The sequence below is a fragment of the Ochotona curzoniae genome, unplaced genomic scaffold (genome assembly GCF_017591425.1).
Source record: "Ochotona curzoniae isolate NIBS_2020 unplaced genomic scaffold, NIBS_Ocur_1.0 contig_2457, whole genome shotgun sequence".
NCBI lineage: Eukaryota > Metazoa > Chordata > Mammalia > Lagomorpha > Ochotonidae > Ochotona > Ochotona curzoniae.
The window spans coordinates 459809-480295 of record NW_024465464.1 but is presented as its reverse complement, the minus strand read 5'-3'; the positions used below and the strand labels follow the sequence as shown (position 1 = coordinate 480295).

At 48.0% G+C, this 20487-nt stretch overlaps 1 protein-coding gene across 2 annotated transcripts in view; it reads left to right on the top strand.

Moving 5' to 3' along the window:
• Positions 1 to 20487, top strand: part of BCL2L13 (BCL2 like 13) — a 65443-nt gene extending 44956 nt beyond the window's left edge. For both annotated transcript variants that reach the window (XM_040974558.1, XM_040974557.1), the window contains 2 exons: positions 2493 to 2636; positions 18067 to 20487. In XM_040974558.1, the coding sequence (XP_040830492.1) occupies positions 2493 to 2636; positions 18067 to 18864 (942 nt within the window). In that variant the 3' untranslated portion in view covers positions 18865 to 20487. The remainder of the gene's footprint in view (positions 1 to 2492; positions 2637 to 18066) is intronic.

Sequence of the window (20487 nt, the reverse complement as noted above, 5' to 3'; positions counted from 1 at the left end):
TCCTTTCAAATAAATAAATAAATAAATCTTGAAAATGCAACATAAGTGATCCGTAAATACTTACTGTATCATTTAGGATAATGAGACTATGATCTGCACGCATTCACTGCAGATAAGTTGTTCGCTTCCCAGATGTTTTAAATACGTGGTTGGAAGTGGAGCCCTGGGACACGGACTACAGTGGGTCACTCCACAGAATCTAGTTTGTGCCTAATTGATATGCATCAGGTATATAACCAAGATTACTTCAGTTGCAGCTTTTTGTAATTTTTTTTTAAAAAAGATTTATTTTTAAATTATTATTGGAAAGTCAGATTTCCAGAGAGAAGAGAGCCAGAGAGCTCTTCCACCCACTGGTTCACTCCCCAAGCGGCAGTGGCCAGAGCTTAGAGCTTGGAGCCTGGAGCTTCTTCCGGGTCTCCCAGGCAGACACAAGATCCCAAAGCCTTGCCCATCCTCAGCTGTTTTCCCAGGCCATAAGCAGGGAGCTGGATGGGAAGTGGAGCTGCTGGGATTAGAACCAGCGCCCATATGGGATCCTGGTGCATTCAAGGTGAGGACTTTAGCCGCTAGGCCACCGTGCTGGGTATTAACCAGATGTGAAATATTAAGAGTATAAAATGAAATTGTTAGCCTCTGGTTACTGTTTCAAGAAAGAAGCAGTTATGGAAAAGATCCAGAGAAACAGCAGCAGCCTTACAAAGCCATACAGATCTACTGGAAAGCAGGTTCCAGCCTGAAAAGGACAACAGGAGCTTATGAAGGTTGCAGGTTCACCGCGGATTATAACGTAGGAAAATCGGCACAAATAAAGAGAGGTGTTACCCAGTGTCTTCCCGAGAGGTAACGGAGCCTGCACACGGCCAACTCTGCAGGAAGTTAGACTGTTCTGAAAAGCGGAGCGTCTATGACATGACTTGACGCGGCTGCGTAACACGCATCTCCACCCACTCCTGCATCGAGCAGAATGTCGGGGTTGCTGGAACACTTGTTCCATTTTTAATAGCATGATAGGTTCTCTTATTTATGAAAAAACCCTTTTGTTTTTTTTAGTAGTCCTGTGTCCCTCTGTTAGTATTAAGGGATTCTTTTTCTTTTTTTAAAGATTTATTTATTTTTATTGGAAAGGCAGATATCCAGAGAGGAGGAGAGACAGAGAGGAAGAGCTTCCATCCGATGATTCACTCCCCAAGCAGCCACAACAACTGGAGCCAGGAGCCTCTTCCGAGTCTCCCACACGGCTGCAGGGTCCCAAGGCTTTGGGCCGTCCTCCACTGCTTTCCCAGGCCACAGGCAGGGAGCTGGATGGGAAGCAGGGCGGCCGAGATTAGAACTGGTGCTCTTATGGGATTCTGCTGCATTCAAGGTGAGGACTTTAGCCACTAGACCATCGCACAGGGCCCAAGAAGGGACTCTTAACGTATTATCGGCTGGAGTTATTTTAGAATGCTCATAAATGGAGATAAATGTTTATTTTGTTCTTTCCTTTGTTGTTGCATGTGGTTGCCTTGGGGCTGCTTTTAGGTAAAGCCGAAGGATATTAGTCTGAATACAAACTGCTTATTTTTGTCCTCTGCTGAAGTATTTCATTTCTCAGTTATTTCCTTAGTAATTTAGTAACAATAAACTGGAATTGGTTTCATTTCCTTTTGCATTCCTTTTCTAGTCTTGTGGAATTCTCTCGAAGCGAAAGATTAAAGACTTTGCATGCAGAGGAGCTGGAACACTTAGTTTATTTCAGTATGCCATTTTATTTAGAAGACTCTAGTTAGTTTTTGTTGTGCATTTTGATGGGTTTTAAATGTTGAGCAACAGGTGCAGATTGAAAGCCTCTGTTATATTCCATTTTTGGTCATTTTTAGAAGTTCTTTTCAGATATATAATAAAAGCACATGATACAGAATGCAGGAACATACGGAGAGACACACCTTGACCTTGAAAATGGAAGTGATCTGTTACCCATGTTGCCAGTCATCTGGTTCCTCTCTCAGGCAAATGCTGTTACCACTTATCTCTGGAGAAACACCTCTGAGCGCTTACATCTTGATTTATCTGTTTTTACCTAAAGGCTGCATGTCATTTATGTTCTCCAGTAGCTTGCTCTTTTCATTAAAGTAAGTCTTGATGATTGAGTAGTTAACAGCGTAAATTTTTTGATCACCTTTGTATTTTCCTGGATGCCCAGAATTTTGGTTGGGTTGATGTTAGAAATAACGCCTCAATGGATTTCCTTATCTGAAAGTTGCTCACACACCCTCAGGTTATTTTCATATAGCTATTTCTACGACTCTGTTGTCTAAAATGTACACGCAGTAGTCAGAAAAATCCCATTGCCATTAGGATTTTGTGTTTTACTTCTTTATTATAATTAAAATGATGAGGTAATGATACAGCTGAATAGAACTTCTTCAGTACTTGAACATAAAATACATAAGATTTTTAGTGTGTGTGCTTTTTTTTTTTTTTTTTCTTCTCTTCCCTTTGTGCTGAAGATTTTGGTGCCTCTGGTTTTGCTGCAAGAACTGCTTCTGGAACTGACCAGACGAGGCCAGGAGCCCCTGAGTGAGCTGGTGCAGTTTGGCGTGACATACCTGGAGGAGGATGCCGCAGAGTACATCATTCAGCAAGGTGGCTGGGTATGAACAATCTTCCCCTTAAAAATGAAGTTCTTTGTTTATATTACTATTGGATGAGAATTAATGAAAAGGCTGTTTAAGTTGTTAAGTATTAAGTTCCATGAGTTACAAGATTTTGCTTATAGAGATTGTTATGTGGCACTTTTAAATATTACGGACCATTCCCTGTTAAATACATAAGCAATAAGTGCGTCTGTCGCAGTCCAAGAAAAGGACACAGCAAACACTCGAATCTCCATATATTCTGCTTCTGTATTTTGTCATGCTTCTGTCCACCTCGTAAGTGTAACTCCTGTTATGTACCATCTTTATCTTACTTCTACAACATTTGCATATATCACTAGATAATATATCATTTTCTGTAACTTGCTTGTTTCAGTGCTATTGTTGAAATTAGAAGAATTTTTGAGAGAGGAAAACCTAGATAGCTCCTCGAACGAAAGTCCAGACCCAGTCCAGTCTGGGTCCCCCATGTGGGTACAGGAATCCAATTTCTATCTTTCTTTTAAAAATTATCTGTATTTTTTGAAAGGCAGAGTTAGAGAGACCAAGAGAGGTCTTTTATCCACTAGTTCATTCCCCAAATGTCCACAGTAGTCCGGGCTGGGCCAGACCAAAACCAGGAGCCAGGAGCCTCCTCTGGGTCTCCCCTGTGGACAGTAGGGACCCAAGGACCTGGGCATCTTCTGCTGTCTCCCTGGGCACGTCCACAGGGAGATGGGCTGGAAGCTGATTGGCTGGGACTGAGTCGCCAGCACTTTAGGAAGTGACTAAACCCACTACACTCTAATGCCAGCCCGAAGATTCTAGTTTTCTGAGACGTTGCCGCTACCTTCCAGGGTATGTGTTAGTATGAAGCTGGAATCAGGAGCTGGAGCCAAGCTTGAATGCAGTCACATATCCTGAACTGCCTCTCACCTCCCTGAACCACCCTTTATAACATCCCCACTGAGAATGTGTGTGTGGTATTCCATTATGTGAATATGCGCAGCTTGTTGGGATGGCTCCGCTAGCTTACCAGTGGCCACTTCCACCTTTGTGTTGTATAGTACAGCATTGCTTTTGTAAACATTACACATTTGTGCCAGAGTTCCTGGATGTATACTTGGGAGTAGAATTGCTGGGTCATAGGGTTTAGGTGTGTTTTAATTTCCAAAATAATGAGTTTTCCAAAGTGTTTTTTCAGTTTATATTTGTTAACTACATGAGTTTTTGTCAGTCTGTGTCGTCTCCACCTTCTGTTGTTAATATTGTCAGATGAGCTTTTAAAATCATTTGCTAAAAATAAGGTTTTTTAAAAAAGTTTATTTTGAAATAGCTAGATTTACAAAGAGGTTGCAAAGATAAAACAAGAGTTCCCAAATACTTGTTACTCAGTCTCCCATAGTGTCAGCATCTTACATAACTATGACACCTTAAAAAAATTTTTTTTAAGATTTATTTTGTGTATTTCAAAAGCAGAGTTACAGAGTAAAGGGGAGAAATGGAGATCTTCCACCTGCTGGTTCCCTTCCCAGAAGACCTGAATGGCCAGGGCTGGGCCAGGCTGAAGCTAGGAGCCAGGAGCTTCATCTGTGGTTTGGCCCAAGCCCAGCCAGTGTGGATATTTGGGGAATGAACCAGTAGATGGATGATCCCTCTCCCCGTAATTCTGACCTCAAAATAAATAAATCTTAAAGTATTTTATGATAGAGTTTAGAGCATGTCTCAAGCTACCTTTGCATTTTGTTTTTAAAGATTTCTGTATTTATTCGGAAGTCGGAAGTCGGAATTAGAGAGGGGCGGGGGACGGGGGGGAGAGACAGAGATCGGCTCATTTGCTCCCCAAATGGCCACACAGTCCGTGCTGGACCAGGTACAGACCGGGAGCCAGGAACTTAGCAATCCCGAGTCTCCCGATAGGTGGCAGGGGCCTGAGCAGTGGGCCAGCCTCTACCGCTTTTCCTAAACCATTAGCAGAAACTGGGTCAGAAGAGAAGCATCCAGCGTATGAACTGGCTCCCATGTGTCACAATGGGCTCACTTTACTCACTGCATCACAGTACTAGGAAGTCTAGTCGTTGCACGATTTATAGCTTAGTTTGTCCTTACCTAAAGGCACAGATGCACGCTTCTGTGTCTGCATTTGTCTGAACCCTATCTTTTGTCTCCTGGGACCATGTGGTCGATGCCCAAGACAAGAGATAAGTCATTAATTTCTGCGACTTTGGAATAGGGCAGGTCTTCCATGTTCTTACTACTACTTCTTTCTTCCATTTAAAAACTAGAGCAGAACAGCATGTTCTTTTTGGTAGAATATGGTGTACACGAGTGACTTTTAGCCTCTCTGTATCTCGGGAGTTACATTAGCATCACTTTGCTGTAGATTTAATGTGGATACATACATAAAATTACCAAGTTTACATGTATGGTAAGTGCTTACTGAATGGAATGCTGAGCATTTGTGTTAGGAAAATAGAATTTTTAAAAAGATTTATTTATTTTATATAATGGGCAAATTTATAGAGAGAAGCAGAGATAGAAGGAAAGATCATCCATGGCTGGTTCACTTCCCAGATGGCCACAAAGCCCAGAGCTGAGCCAGTCCAAAGCCAAGAGCCAGGAGCTTCTTCCAGGTCTCTCACACGGGTGCAGGGTCCCGAGGCTTTGGGCCATTCTCCACTACTTTCCCAAGTCATAAACAAGGGGGCTGGATGGGAAGTGGAGCAGCCGGGACATGAACTGGCACCCACGTGGGAACCCAGCATTTGTAAGGTGGAGGGTTAGCTAATTAAGCCATTGTGCTGGGCCCAAAAATGGAAATTTTTTTAAGTAAAAATTGTTTATGTATGGTGTGTTAACCTAATAAAACAGAGGTAAAGAACTGTATCTTGACCCAGTAGAATGTAGAAGTAGTTCTGAGTGCGATGTCTTTCCCGAAGCCCACTGGCTGACTGGCCTGACTGGCCTGACTTTGTAGGTCGTGCATGTCTCAGGATGCCTCTGTGTGAGCCCACGCCGCTGAGTGATGGGCGCTGCTGCTCTCGCCTCCCCACCTCAGCCATTTGTCCTCTCTCAGTGTGGTGTTCGTGCGAGAGCCAGGGCACACCGCAAGTTAATTGCAGTGTAACCGATATAATACTTGATGGCAAAGGTAGGAAAGTACAGAGGATATTAGTTTTATTATGCTGTACGTTAACATCGGCTTATGATTATAGTTTGTTAGAGAATTTTTTATCCAACACAAATTTCTGTACAAGAGTTACCACATGAATAAATTCATTAATTTTTCAAATGCAATTTTGTCTCTGCGTATTTCACACTTTTGTGATTAAAACCAAGATGCTTGTTTTGTTGCTAATTGGTTGGAGTCCGTCCTTGGTAGAAGGTGTCCCATGAATCATCCTTAAGGCACTCGGTGTCGGTCACTGTGCTGACAGCTCTTAGCACCACTCCTGGAGAAAGCTGTTCCACTGCGTGTTGCTGCCTGTCTGTGCTGTAAAGTCCACAAAGACTCCTGTGTCTTAGCCACCTGAACTTGCAGTTAAGTGAAGCGAACTGCTTTGCTTTCAGAGTGGAACTAGTTTTGAAAACTCACAGGGATGGAGGAAATACTGATGCCACATGTAGTTGGTGAAGAATAGATTTGCAGAGGCAAAAATAAGATGAATATTTGTCCTCCGACTTATTAACAAAAATGACTAGAGTAAATAGTTTTGCAGTCCTGTAGCTAATTTACTTCTGTGACCAGTGTGCTTAGTATCTTTGGTGTGTTTTGTTTCTTTATTATGAGATTGAAAAGAGCATTTGGGCCTGATACGGTATCCTGGTAGCTAAATCCCTTGCCTTGTGTAAACTGGGATACCGTATGGGCACCAGTTCTTCTTCTTCTTTTTTTATTTTATTTTATTTTATTTTTAAATTATTATCACTTTATGATATAGTTCCATTGGCCTTGGAATTTCTCTTACCCCTAGCCCGTGTCCCCCCTTCCCCACTGAGTTCCCCTACATTATTACTATAGTATAGTTCTTCATACACAGTCATATGTCCATCATTGCGGGCATGGACAATGGCTGAGAGTCCAGCATCCTCTTGTCAAGATATATCCAACAGTGTCATTGGGAATCCATATTTGATCTAGAAGTAGAGATGCTTACTGCATTGTATCCTTACATCTGGATAAGGTGCCAGCTGTAATCCTGGCTGCTACACTGCCCACCCAGCTCCATGCCTGTGGCCTGGGAAAGCAGTCTGGGACAGCCCAAAACCTTGGAACCCTGCACCTGCTTGTGAGACCCGGAAGAAGTTCCTGGCTCCTGGCTTCAGCTCAGTTCATCCCTGGCCATTGCAGCCATTTGGGCAATGAATCGGTGGATGCAAGGGTTTCCTCTCTTCTCTGCTTCTCTCTGCATATCTGCTTCTCCAGTAAAAATAAATAATTTTTTTTTTTAAAAAAAGAGCACTTGCTTAGTTTTAGCTATAAAATAACCAGTTTGAATTTATTTTATTTTTAAAGATGTATGTATATATGTATTTGCTTGAAAGGATGACAGGGAGAGTAAGGGAAGGAGATGTTGTTCATCTGCTGGCTCCCTCAACCGCCAGTGCGGGGCCAGGAGCAACCACGGAGCCTGGAGCTCCTCCCTAGTCTCTCACGGGTCCCCGGGCTTGGGCCGTCTCTGGCTGCTCTGCCAGGTCTGTTAACAGGAGGCTGGAGTGAGAGAAGGTCAGCCTGGGCAGTCTGCTGTGGGCAGCAGGTCAACTCACTGCTTTTCACTGGCTCCATTTTGAAGTTAAAGCATCCTTAGACTGCGACGTGTTTGTCTTTTTAAAAGTATGTCTATTTTATTGAAGTATTTGCACATGCGTGAGTTACAGCAGCATTCAATCCATGCATGCATGCAATTGTCCTGATCAAATCGACACTTCCCCTCGTTTGACATTACTTTATGACTGTAACCTTATTGCTGTCTTCTATTTGCTCATAAAATAGAGGATTGGTTATTGTGACGGGGCTTTGTCATTTCTTTAAGAAACACACGTGGGGGCCCGGCGCGGTGGCGCAAGTGGTTAAGTCCTCGCCTTGCAACCCCGGGATCCCATATGGGCGCCGGTTCTAATCCCGGCAGCCCCGCTTCCCTTCCAGCTCCCTGCTTGTGGCCTGGGAAAGCAGTGGAGGACGGCCCAAGGCTTTGGGAACCTGCACCCGTGCGGGAGACCCGGAAGAGGCTCCTGGCTTCGGATCGGCATAGTATCGGCCCGTTGCGCTCACTTGGGAAGTGAATCATCGGACGGAAGATCTTCCTCTCTCTCTCTCCTCTCTCTGTACATCCGCCTTTCCAATGAAAAAATAATAAAAATAAATCTTTAAAAAAAAAAAAAAAAAAAAAGAAACACACGTGGGCTATTTTATCCACATGTGTGTTATTTTATCCTTGTCAGTTCGCCCAGAGAAATTATTATCCAGCCTCAGAGTTAGGTCCATGCGACGGGAGGGGTCCCCAGTCTGCAGTGAGCGCTGTAACTGTTGATCTCGGCTGTCACGTGGGCCGAAGCACCGTTCTGCGGGTGTCCGCCCTGGGTGCAGGTACCAAAACAGCATCACCCCAGCATCTCTTAGTGCCCACGAATGTTTATTTTTATCTGACTGCATGCCCTTGGATGAGTCATTTCCTCCATAATTTTCAGGTTATTTATAAGCTTTAGTTTACAAATGAAATATAAGAACTGCTTACTTTTTAAGGATTTTCTGAATGTTAGTTAATATCCATAATGTTGTTAAATCCTCTGAGAGATTGATTTTAGTGAACAGAAGACTTTAGTTGGCTGCATGTGCTGTGTTGGGCAGTGTGCTGGTTGCTGACTCTGCAGAAGGCAGTGAAGTACAGGCCTTGCATTGAAGTCACATCTGATTGAGGAGACTTAAATGTAAGCAAACTGTGTAACATTTCAAGTGCAGTGACCAAGCAAAAGAAGGGGAATAACCAAGGTGCAACAGAAATATAGGCTTAATAAGGAACACACACATCCGGGCTATAATTAGCAGAGTCAGAACTGAAATCTGGCTTCATTTGGAATTATAAGATAGGCATGTCTGTAGTCTCCTTTCACCTTCTCTGTGACCTTTCCCTGTCTTTTTTATTTTTTTTTTTTTTAGAGATTTATTTATTTATTGGAAAGGCAGATATCCAAAGAGGAGGAGAGACAGAGAGGAAGATCTTCTGTCTGATGATTCACTCCCCAAGTGAGCTCAATGGCTGATGCTATGCCGATCTGAAGCCAGGGGCCGGGAACCGCCTCCAGGTCTCCCATGTGGGTGCAGGGTCCCAAAGCTTTGGACCATCCTTTTCCAGGCCAGAAACAGGGAGCTGGAAGGGAAGTGAGGCTGTCGGGATTAGAACCGGCGCCCATATGGGATCCCGGCGCATTGAAGGCGCGTTGAAGACGAGGACTTTAGCCTCTAGGCCACGCCGCCGGGCCCTCCCCTGTCTTTTTGATTAAAGAACAGAGTGGGGGTTGAGAATTGGATGGGAAGTTGCAAGGTTGCTCTCCAGCTACTGTCCTGACAAATACTAGCGATGTTATTACTGGGGGGAGAAGTCATTTAACTTGAGTTTTAGTTTTGTCAGCTGTAAGCCCCTCCGGTTCACAAAGATGATGATATGAAGGGGTGCTATAAAGCTGTTACGTCTCTGTAAAGGATGAGTTTTCAGTGCGGCCGAGTGTGTGCTTTTCTCTTTAAGTCTGAAGTTTTGATTGTGACCGATTTGCCCTGCAGCCCAGTTAGAGCCCGGGTGAAGTGGCTGCTGGGATTATCTGACTCATCCTGGTCCCTCCTCCCCTTTCTCATTCTCATTTCCTGGGACTGTCTTGCTCCCTTAGAACGGAGCGTGCCTCGTGGAAGGGTCCGAGTCCACGGTGGTAAGGCATCTGTGTTCTTTTCCACATTCGTAGGTATGCAGCTCAGTACTTAATGTGAGAGATTGTAGTTTTAGATTACTAAAAAAGGAATATTGTGTTAATGTGATCTAATGTCTGTCAGAATATTTAAGTATATGGAATTAAATTAGTCTGTCATTTTTCTCTTTGATTTAAAGATTCATTTCTATTTTCAGAATAGCAGACCTTGAACAGGCTGTTTTTCCTATGTTTTTGTTTGAGAAATTAGTGTGTTTGAAAATTATCCCTTGGAAACTTTATTAAATAAAGTATTTGTCAGTACAGTTTCCTTACTGTGGGAAAGAGGAAGTGATCAGAAATGGATTAAATAAGGTACAGCTGAATCGTTCTGGCTACAGGGGTACAACAAGGGTGGTCCATCTGTTAGGAATGTGAAAGTGACCTTTGTCCTGTTGTGTCCTGAGGTCCGCTGTTGTATGGGTCCTAGTGACCCCAGGACGTAGGAGATCGGAATGTCTTTCACACTCATCATTTTCCTGTTTCAATTTGGTTGGCAGCTTGAATGAAGGAAATCATTGACTTGTTTCTACTTGTAACCAGTACTCCGGGGGTGTTTTGTAAAGCCTGAGAAGCAGTGGTGGAGGTCTGCTGCCTTGTTTTGGGGGGATCAGCCCTTGGCTGAGTCACGCAGTGGACACGGGCTTTGGGATTCTGCCAGCGCGTCTGCTGATGCGAAGGTTAAGCCCACAGGGGCTCAGCTCTGCAGCCGTGACTCAGCAGGTAAACGCTGCTGCATGCCCGGAACAGTTTGCAGCTGAACTTCACAAAAAAAAAAAAAAAGAAAGAAAGAAAGAAAGGAAACCATAAAACATTAAAAAATGCAGTTGATAAGGCACTATGAAGCAACTACATTTTTGCAATGAGTCTTTGAATAATTGCCAAGTTTTGTTTCTTTTTTACTTGGTTCCCATCATCAAAGCAGTTATGTTTAAATTTTGCTTAATGTTTCTTAAAAATGTTGCCTTCCTCTCCATGTCTTAATAATTTCTTTGATTGTCATTTTAATCAGAGTGCCATGCATACATCTTTGTTCTGCCCTGTCTGCTTCTGACCACAAACTCCAGAGGCACCAAGATAGAGTAAGAGAGGACTGGAGTTGGACTCGAGGCCTCAGCGCAAGCATCGGGGTAACATGGTTTATAGGTGCACGGGTCCTGGAGACAGCCTGCCTGGGGCCTCAGGCCATGGCACTGTGAAAGTGTTCACCCTAATCAAAAGCAAGTGTATGTTTGCACAAAAATATTGAAATCCATTTCTGTAAAGTTCATCAAAGAGAGCTTATAGGAAGTGTAACGCAGGGGAAAACGTATGGATTTGAAAGATGTACTCACTTGAACGGCACAGTGACAGACAGATGCCTGTCACTCCCCAAGTAACTGCAGTGTCTGGCACTAGGACAGGCTGATATCAGGAGCCAGGAGCTCTGTGCTGGTCTCCCACGGGGGTGAGAGGAGATCTGGCACTCAGACCATTGTGTGCAGAGAAAGGAATGGCAAGCACAGCAGCTGGGACTCCAGCTGGCGTTCTGATACAGGGTGCGGGCTGTGGCCAAGGCAGCCTCAGGGCTTGCCCCCCTGTGCCTCCCTGCAGACCCCTGAATTGCAAACGGGTTTTTGTATCCCAAGTTGGATGCTTTTTTTTTTTCTTTCTGCATCCAAATAATTTCATCTTTTATCTTAGTCTTCTGCAGACTTTTTCAGATGTCCTTGTATATAACTCGCTTTGCCCTGTGGCGAGGCTTAGCTGGGTTACTTCTTTCTTGGTATTAACGTCTAATTCTTACTGGGAACTAAGGAAAAGTTACATAATCTCTCTGGGTTTTGTCTGTGTTCAGTCACATAGTTCTCTGATTCTTTGTGCATAGATGAACTCTGATACTTGATTCCAGTGAATTTTTCACTCTGGTAACTTTAAAATTAACTCCTTTGTGCTTTTTTTTTTTTTTAAATGTCTGGAAGCAAAAGGATATGCAGTATAATGTCTTGTGTTAGAACTGATCCAGGTTATTAGAATGGCTGTCAAACTACTTGTGGATGTTTTTCTGGAGAAAGTATTTATGAAGGGAGATATGGCTTTTTTGTGTTTTGTTTTTGTTTTATTGCTCCTTTGATTTTCCAGTTGGAAAGGATGGAATGGGGGGGTCTCTCTGGGAACTACTTTACGGGGAGGTACATAAAGCATCAGAGAAACAGTTTCCCAAAGAACCCTGTCTCCAGGCCCGTGATTTTTAAAATTTTATTTTTAATGTATTTTTTTACATAGTTGAGAGGGATGCGTGTCCATGTGGGTATCCGATTGGGATGCGGAGGGTCAGGTATGGAGGAAAGTGTGTGGGACATATGTTTCCGTTCTGTTGTTTTCCTTGTGTGTCCACAGGGAGGAAGGGGAGATGGCCACTCCTTGCTGTCAAACTACATCAGCACCCAGGGATGTGGAACGATCCTTTGATGACGCCCTAGAGACTCCCTTGTGGGGAAGAGTATTGCTTGAGTGGTTTTGATAGCGCTGAGATGTTGTTGGTTTCACCTTCGGGGTTGAGAAAAATCTTTGCAAGGTCTGCTGGTTGACAGTGTCCACCTCAGAGCAGCCACAGACTGAGGCACATGCCCCAAAGCTTAGCAAGAGAATTGTCCAACCTGTTCTGCTTTCCCTCCTTTGATGAGATAATTGACATCCCCTGCTGGCCTAGCTGAGCTGGATGTCCTGTCCTCTGTGTGTATCTGACATGCTGTCCACTGCACAGGCATCAGCAGCTGAAGAAGCCCAGTACCAATACCTGCATTCCAAGGTGGGACTACACATTCTATGATTTTCCCAATGGCCAGGGTCTGAGTCCAACAGTCCAGTCAGTGGGGAAACCCTAAGAAACTTCGTCTGGAATGAGCACAGACTTGACTCCTGTGTGTCCTAGCCAGTGTAGTGCCAGGTATGGTCTATCACCTGCCCCAGCCAACACACATACCAGTGGATGCAGCTTTGTCACACAAACCAGTGGGGGTTGTGGCCCAGCCCAGCCAGCCCGCCACAGACCTGGTCCTCACACATACCAGCGGATGACATGGCCTAGTTAGGGTGACCCTCCCCAATAACCCCCACCAGGCCCACCACCAGCCCCGTGCCAGCCTTTGCTGTGGCCTAGCCTAGTCCAGCCCATATCCCATTCAGCTGTCATACATACCCATGGGTACTGTAGCTTAGCTGAGCCCTACCCAGCCCCCAGGTCTGGCCCACCATGTATGGTAACAGGTGACATCGCCTTGTCTAGCCTGGCACACCTCTGGCCTTGGTTCCTGTGCTCTTTAACGATAGGTATACCTAGCAGGGGAATGCCCACTGTTCATCTGCCACAGGGTCCAGTTGTCCAGCCTTACATGACTTGTATCCAGTTCTGGCACTTTTCAGCTGATGCTTTGGCCTAGCATGGCTATCTGGAACTCATTCTGACTCTTGTGAATGCCAGTGGGTGCAGCAGCCTAGCCCTAACTGGGTCACCACCAGACTGGCCCACCTCTAGTCCTAGCTCTCATGCTAACCAGTGGAAGCAGTAGCCCAGCAAGGGAGTCCCAAAAGTTCTTCTAACAGCTTTGCTCCCAGCCCCGGGTCCTGCATGAGCCAGAAGGTGTTGTGGCCCCGTCTGAGATGGCCTGCCTCCAGTCTCAGCATTTGCCAGCAGGTAACAGAGCCTGACTGAGCTCAGCCCACCCTTAGTCCCAGCTCTCACCAGTAGGCTCACCTCAAGTCAAGCTTCATATGAACTGGCAGATATTGTGGTCCAAACCTGGCCTGGCCTGCACCCTCTCCTGGCCTTACTCATGCCATTGTGTGCTGTAGACTGAATCTGCATGGCCCACCACAGTCCCAGCTCACATATGTGCCAGTGGGTGCTGCAGATCAACATTATCTAGCCTGCTCCCAGTCCCAGCTCCTACATTCACAAACAGAAGCTGTGCCCAGAAGTGAAGTTTCTCAAGTTCCCCTACCAGTATACGCCCAGTCCCAGCCCTGGATCCTGTGTGTGCAGTTGGGTGTTGCTATCCAGACTGACATAGTCGACTCCCAGTCCTGGCATTTACCAGTGTGTACTACAGCCTAGCCTGACTTGCCCGCACCCATTCTGGCTCTCATCAGTGGATGCTACAGCCTGTCCCAGTCTGGCCACCCCTAGATCTAGTGTTTAAGTGACCCGGTGGTGGTTGCAGCCAAGCTTAGCTTGTCCCACACCCATTCTTGCTCTCACCAGGGTATCCTACAGCCTAGCCCAACCTGGCCCACACCGATTCTGGCTCTTGTGAGCACTAGTGGGTACTGGATCCTTGGCCAGTTTGGTCTGCCCCCAGACCCAAGCCACATGCGTGCTAATGATGATACAACCTTGCCAGGCTTGGTTCTCCCTCAGCCCCATCTCTCACATTCACTATAGCAGCAGCAGCCCAGTGAAGGAGTCCCCAGATTTCTTATACCAGTCCCCTTCCCAGCCCTAGCAGACTCTTAAACTCAACCTGATATGGCCCTCTTGTAGCCTCAGTTCTTGCTGGCAGGTGTTGCAGCCCAGCCGAGCTGGGCCCAGCTCTGTTCTGGCTCTCATGCATGCCAGCGGGTACTAAGGTCTTGCTCAGTCTGGCCCTCCCACAGTCCTGGCTTCCGTGCTCCCCAGAAGGAGCTGAGGAGTAATAGTAGGGGAGTTCCCCAGATTCACCTTGCAGGTCTGCTCCCCGCTCCAGAGCTCATGCATGCCAGCAGAGGCTGTGACCCTGCGTGGCACGGTCAACTCAGTATCAGCCCTTGCATGTGCCATTGGGTGCTGCAGCCTAGCCACACCTGGCCTTCTCCCAGTCCTAGCCTCTGTGATTGCCAGGTGAGTTCCATGGTCCAGCCTGGCTCAGTCCATCACCACCCTTAGCCCTGAATGGAAACTAGTGGGCGCTGCAGCTCTGCAGAGGTGAACCCAGAATTCCCCTACAGTATCTTCCCCCACATCTAGTTCTCTTCTGTTCTGGTGCGTGCTCCAGCCTGGCCTGAGGTGGCCCACCCCCTGCTCCAACACTCAGTGGTGAGTACGGCAAATTAGCCAAACAAGCATGCCCCCATCCCAGATTCCTAGCCTGTGTGAGTGCCAGCAGGCAGTAGGGTAACGCTATTTAGCCCAGCCCAGATCTCCCACATGGGCGGGTGCCTTGGCCTACCCGGACATGCCCTCCAGTCTCCTCCCTGTAAACCACTACATCTCAGCTCCCTTTCCTATGTGTAAGTGCAGTGGTTCAGTCTGCGGGATACCCCAGAAATCATTCCTTCTCTGTCAAACGTGCCCTCAGCCACGTCTACTCCAGTAAATCCTCAGACCCTCTCCCCAGGCAGCCTGCAGCCCTCCAGCCTGGAACCTGGGGCGGTGTGTCCTGTCCCAGAGTTTCCTGCCTTCCCTTCTATTTTTAAACAAAAAGGAAAAAAAGAGAAAGTGGCTGCTGTGGCATAACTGGTATTTTTAAAATATATTTTTTATTTGGAGTTTTGAATTATGTGGTACAGTTTTGTATAGGCTGGAATTCCCCCCCAAACTGCCACTCCCAACTGATTCCCCCCATTTTACTACAGTGGTGTTGTCCTTCATAAAGAATCATAATTCTATCAGTCTCTCATCTCAGTGTACCCCGACATTGCTGGTACACACAATCTTACTGGTGTTATTAATACAAATTTGGCATTAACTAGGCCCAGAATGCCCGCCACCTATTGACTGCTTTTATATCCCCCGTGCCATGATGGCGGCGGGTGAGGCCACGGGCCCACCCAGCCCTCCGATGAACTCACCATGAAGGGAGCAGTCTCTGGAGTTCAGGCAGGCCCAGCGGCAGGTCCCTGCATGGACGTGCTGGCTGGAATCGGGGCTCCGGGCATGGTGACAATCCCTGCCTGGCACCCATCACCCTAAACTATTTCTTAAGGCAACTTATTTATCCCCATTTCTTTTAGCGTTCATTCCTGTCTGTAATGATTATTTTCGTAACCAGCTATGTAGGGCCAGATAGGGAACTGGATCAGAAGTGGAGTGACCGGGACTTGAACTGGTACATGGAATGCCTGTGGTACAAGTGGAAGAATAGCCCATCATACCATTGTTGGCCCCATAATCATTTTTATTTTAATTATTTGTTTATTTTTTAAGATTTATTTGTTTTACTGGAAAGGCAGATATACACAGAGGAAGATCTTCCATTTGATGATTCACTCCCCAAGTACCCGCTATGGCAGGAGCTCTGCTGATGCGAAGCCAAGAGACTGGAGCCTCCTCTGGGTTTTCCATGCAGGAACAGGGTCCCAAGGCTTTGGGCTGTTCTTGACTGCTTTCCCAGGCCACACACAGGGAGCTAGCTAGATGGGAAGTGGAGCCGCCTTGTTTTTACTATTATGGGGGGGGGGGGCTGGTGTAGTAGCCTAGAGGCTAAAGTCCTTGCCTTGCATGCACTGGGATCCCATATGGGCACTGGTTCTAATCCCAGCAGCTCCACTTCCCATCCAGCTCCCTGCTTGTGGCCTGGGAAAGCAGTAGCGGACAGCCCAGAGTATTGGGACCCTGCACCCTTGTGGGAGACCTGGAGGAAGTTCCTGGCTCCTGGCTTCAGCTCAGCTCATCTCTGACTGTTGCTTCCACTTGGGGAGTGAATCAGATAATTTTCTCTGTATATCTGACTTTGCAGTAAAAATAAAAATCTCAAAAAAAAAAAACAGTTAAAAGGCTGATGCTATCAAATATTGAAAACTCATTAGAAAGCTGTAGTAATTAAACAATACAGTAAGACCGTGAAACGGGCAATAAGAATCCTGCATTGACACACAGTAAGTTAGCTTTCCAGCTCAACGCAGGAATCCCACAGGAATGCCATGATGGACTGTAAGTACTATATCTGGTTTTTAGAGTAACATTGTCAAATAAATCATCCCTATTGTACTTAGAAATCAGTTGAAGCTTAGGTTAAGCAGCGTATCCTTGTGCCCACAGCTCGTGTGTGCCTGGAGCTGGGATTCAACCCAGATCTTTTTTTGACTGCAGATGATCTGTTCCTCGTGACTTCTGTTCTGGTGTGGTGCCCACTGGGACCTGCTCTCCAGGAGCTGGGGCAAAGGCTGGCAAAGGCTGCAGCGAGCACAGGGCAGGACGGTGCTGGCAGCCTAACCTGCCACCTGCTTCTTTGTAGTTCTGAGTGTCATTTACTGAAAGACTCCTGAATGAGTTTAGGCCCTTCGTCTGTACAGGAGGTTTTTGGTCTTACTTGAAAGATAAAATTATTCTGCTTTGGCTGAATAGCAGCTGTAGTCATTAAAAAAAAAAAGGAATTTGCTGTCAATCTCCCATTTGTCTATATGCAGTATTCATGAATGCTGTGCTGTCTGTTTGGAAAGGCTTTGTAGAGTTCTCTGCTCTTCCCCGGCCTGTCTCTCCTCACTGTGTCTTCGCCTCTGGCTTTGCCTAGCCTCTCCCTCCGACACCGAGTGCAAGCTCCTTTCTCAAAGCTGACCTGCTCGCGTCGAAACCAGTTGCATGGCAGGCTGCTCAGCGGCACCGTACACTTGGCCAGAAGGAAAAAAATAAATGGGCCTGATTTTCCCTTCAAGCCCTTGAAAGGCCGCAGGCACGGGATGGTCCCAGCACAGGTGACACGGAAGAGCCACGCTCTTGGTCTTTCCTACTTTTGCCAGGAGTCCGATGGCTCCGTCCCAGCGGGGGCTCTGGGAACGACCCACTGCCTGCTGAATTAAACTCTGTTTCTTAGTGCCCTGACATTCACCTTCTTGCTTTCTGTTCTTCGTGTATACTGCGTGCTGACTGAAGCGGGCTGCTTGCCGCGCTCCCAGGGTCGTGTCTTCCGTGTGGTTTGCATCTGCTGCCTTCGGATTGTTCATTGGATGTCCTGTATGGCCTGAGCCTTCGCCAGCCCCTGCCTCTCACCTCGACTATTGAAAGCACTTTAAGCAGCTTTCCCCTACCCAGCATGGTGATGTCCTTGAACCTAAAATCTTGCCTTTGATTTGCACTTGGTTATGTATTAATTACATAGAATACACGTAATCTGGTCAGAGGATGCAGAGGTTTTCCCTGTGCATAAATGAGATCAGTTCAGAAACCCCGTAGGTTTAAGCAAGCACGGTATTTGTACTTAGTTTAGCAAAGAATTGTTTTCTGAACAGACGTTGATTTTTGAAATGCTTCCCATTCTTTGGGATGGGCATTCAGCCTAGCCACTAAGGTACCCACATCCTCCGTATCAGAGTTCCCCCGGGGTTTCATTCCCAGCCCTTGCTCCTGACTTCGTGCTAACGCAGACCCTGTGCAGCGGCGGTGGTGGCTCAGTAGCCCTGGTCCAGCTGCAGGCATTGCAGGCATCTGGGGAACGAACGAGCAGAGCGAGCTCTTTCTCTGCCTCCCAGAGAAATCATTAGCAACGTGAGAAACCAGTGTTGACCCCCCTCTGTGCTGACTCTCCTTCTTTTCTAGAGCGCTGCCTTCAGTCTAGAGACGGAGGAGGAGGAGGAGGAGGACCCTGGAGCCATCGCAGAGGACAGCAACGATATTTACATCCTGCCCAGCGACAACTCTGCCCAAGTCAGTCCTCCGGAGTCCCCGACTGTGAGCACCTCCTGGCAGTCAGAGAGCTTACCTGCCTCCCTGTCGGCCAGCCAGAGTTGGCACACCGAAAGCCTACCCGTGTCCCTGGGTCCCGAGTCCTGGCAGCAGATAGCCATGGACCCCGAGGAAGTCAAAAGCTTAGACAGCAACGGGGCTGGCGACAAGGGCGAGAACAACTCCTCTAACTCGGACATTGTGCATGTGGAGAAAGAAGAACTAGCCGAGGGTGTGGAAGAGGGCGCTGTGGCCCCTGTGCCCGGGCAGCTGGCCTTCGCTCCCACCCCAGCCCCCTTGGCCCCGCACACCACTGCCACTTCCTCGCTGGAAACCAGGGCAGTCGGCCCGGAGGTGACTTCGGAGGAAACCAGCCCCGCCACGTCTCTGTTTGTAGAACTTAGCGAGGAAGAGTTGAGGGCAGCGGCCGTGCCACCTCCTGATGGGGCGGAGGTGGTGACCCCTGCACTGGAACCCACAGCCACACTGCCGAAGGGGGACGAGTCCCACGTAAGCCAAGAGAGCCTTCCAGAAGAGCCCACCCCCCCTGCTGGAGGCGCCAAAGCCAGCCCACCGTGTGAGGGCAGAGTGATGCTGCTGCTGGGCGGGGCAGCCGCTGCCGCCATCCTGGCCGTGGCACTCGGGGTAGCCCTGGCACTGCGCAGGAAGTGAGCGGGCCTCCCGAGGGGGGCACGCAGCTCCTCGGCTGCGCTTGTGGGCGCTGGCTTTGGACTGCCAGCAGCGGACTGCACGTTTGCGTGGCACCTGGGGAAAATTGGGGCTTCCTGCTCAGCAAGGCTGGTCACACCGCGGGGCTCGAGGTGGAGGATATTCACGGTCACGATTGTAAGTCCCAGGGGCCTTGGCCTCTGCCGCACTCGGAATCACCCAGGCACAGGGCTCCCTCCAGAGCAGGGGACCCTACCAGGCTGTCGGCGGCAGCTGGCGACTTCCCTCTCCGAGGGTGCCATCCTGGGCATCGAACGCTCTTTAGTAACGTCTTGGCCTCTGCCCACAAGACAGAGTAGTATCCCACCTGCATTGGTGAGCACTGATGAGAGCAAAGATGGTGCCCGCTGTGGACAGTCACTCCTGCTGAGAGCCAGTGCTGGGGGAGAGGGTGTTCGGGCTGGGCGTGTGGGCGAAGCCTCCGCCTCAGGAGTGTTAGCAGGCAGCGCCAGTGCCAGCAGCTCCTCTGCAAGGAGCTCCTCCTTCCCGGTGGCCAGGCTATGCGTGCCACCCACTTGGTCGGATTCTTGCCCTCTGCCCTCTTGCTGGCCCCTCTTGGGCAGTGGGCTTCCCCTGCCGTCTCTGCTCTCAGGTCGCTTCTCAGAGCCCACAGGAGAGGGCTCGCTCTGTGCTTCTGCCCAGGCCTGCCACTTTCCCAAGGCTTTCTCTGCCTGGCCCTTGCAAAGATGCTACCTTTAGGAATCTTTTATCAATTAAGTCAGTATGGAGCAACCTGGGGCGCCGTGACCTGGGAGCAGTGCGGCTGGCGGGCCAGAGAGACAGGATGACAGGATGGCGACCTAGGTAACCTATCAGTAGGCTCCAGCCCGTTGGTCGGTCCGTGTTGCCCCCCTCGCCTGTAGTGGCCGCCCAGCACCCCTCAGGGCTGACCTCAGGCCCATTTCCGCTCTGCCACTTCTCGGTGGGTCTCTTGTCACCCAGGGCTTACAGAGCCAGTTGAAATCAAAGTCTAACTAAATATAATTATCACTGAAATAAAATGACTAGATATAAGTTAATTTCAAGTATCAGACAAATGAGGCTTGAATTTCAAGATGGAGACCACCTCGAGATGCACACTGGCTCTCAGAGGAGTCCAGAACAAGGCCTTTTGTGCCCAGCCTCAGCCCAGCGCTGCCCAGGGGAGCACAGCGCAGCCCCAGGGGAGCCCAGCACTGTACAGGGGAGCCCGGTGCTGTACAGGGGAGCATGGCGCTGCCCCAGGGGAGCCCAGCCCCAGGGGAGCCTGGCATAGCCCAGGGGAGCCCAGCACTGCCCTGGTCTGGCCTAGGAGAGGCAGGGTGTTTCCTCTCGTCTGGCCTGTCCCATGCCTAAAGGCAGAGAGGAGCAGTGTGCCCTGGTGAGGCTGAGGGCCGCAGTGTCTGTGCAGGGCACAAGTGGTTTTTATAAACCAGGCCATTTCCGATTCAGTTAGTAAATGTAACACATGACTTTTTTAGATCCTGAAATTTATACTGAAATTACTTGACCTATCCTTCCCACCAAAACCCGATGCTTTCAATGTGCTTTCTTTTTGAAAAAATAAAACCTGCTCCCTGAAGTGTA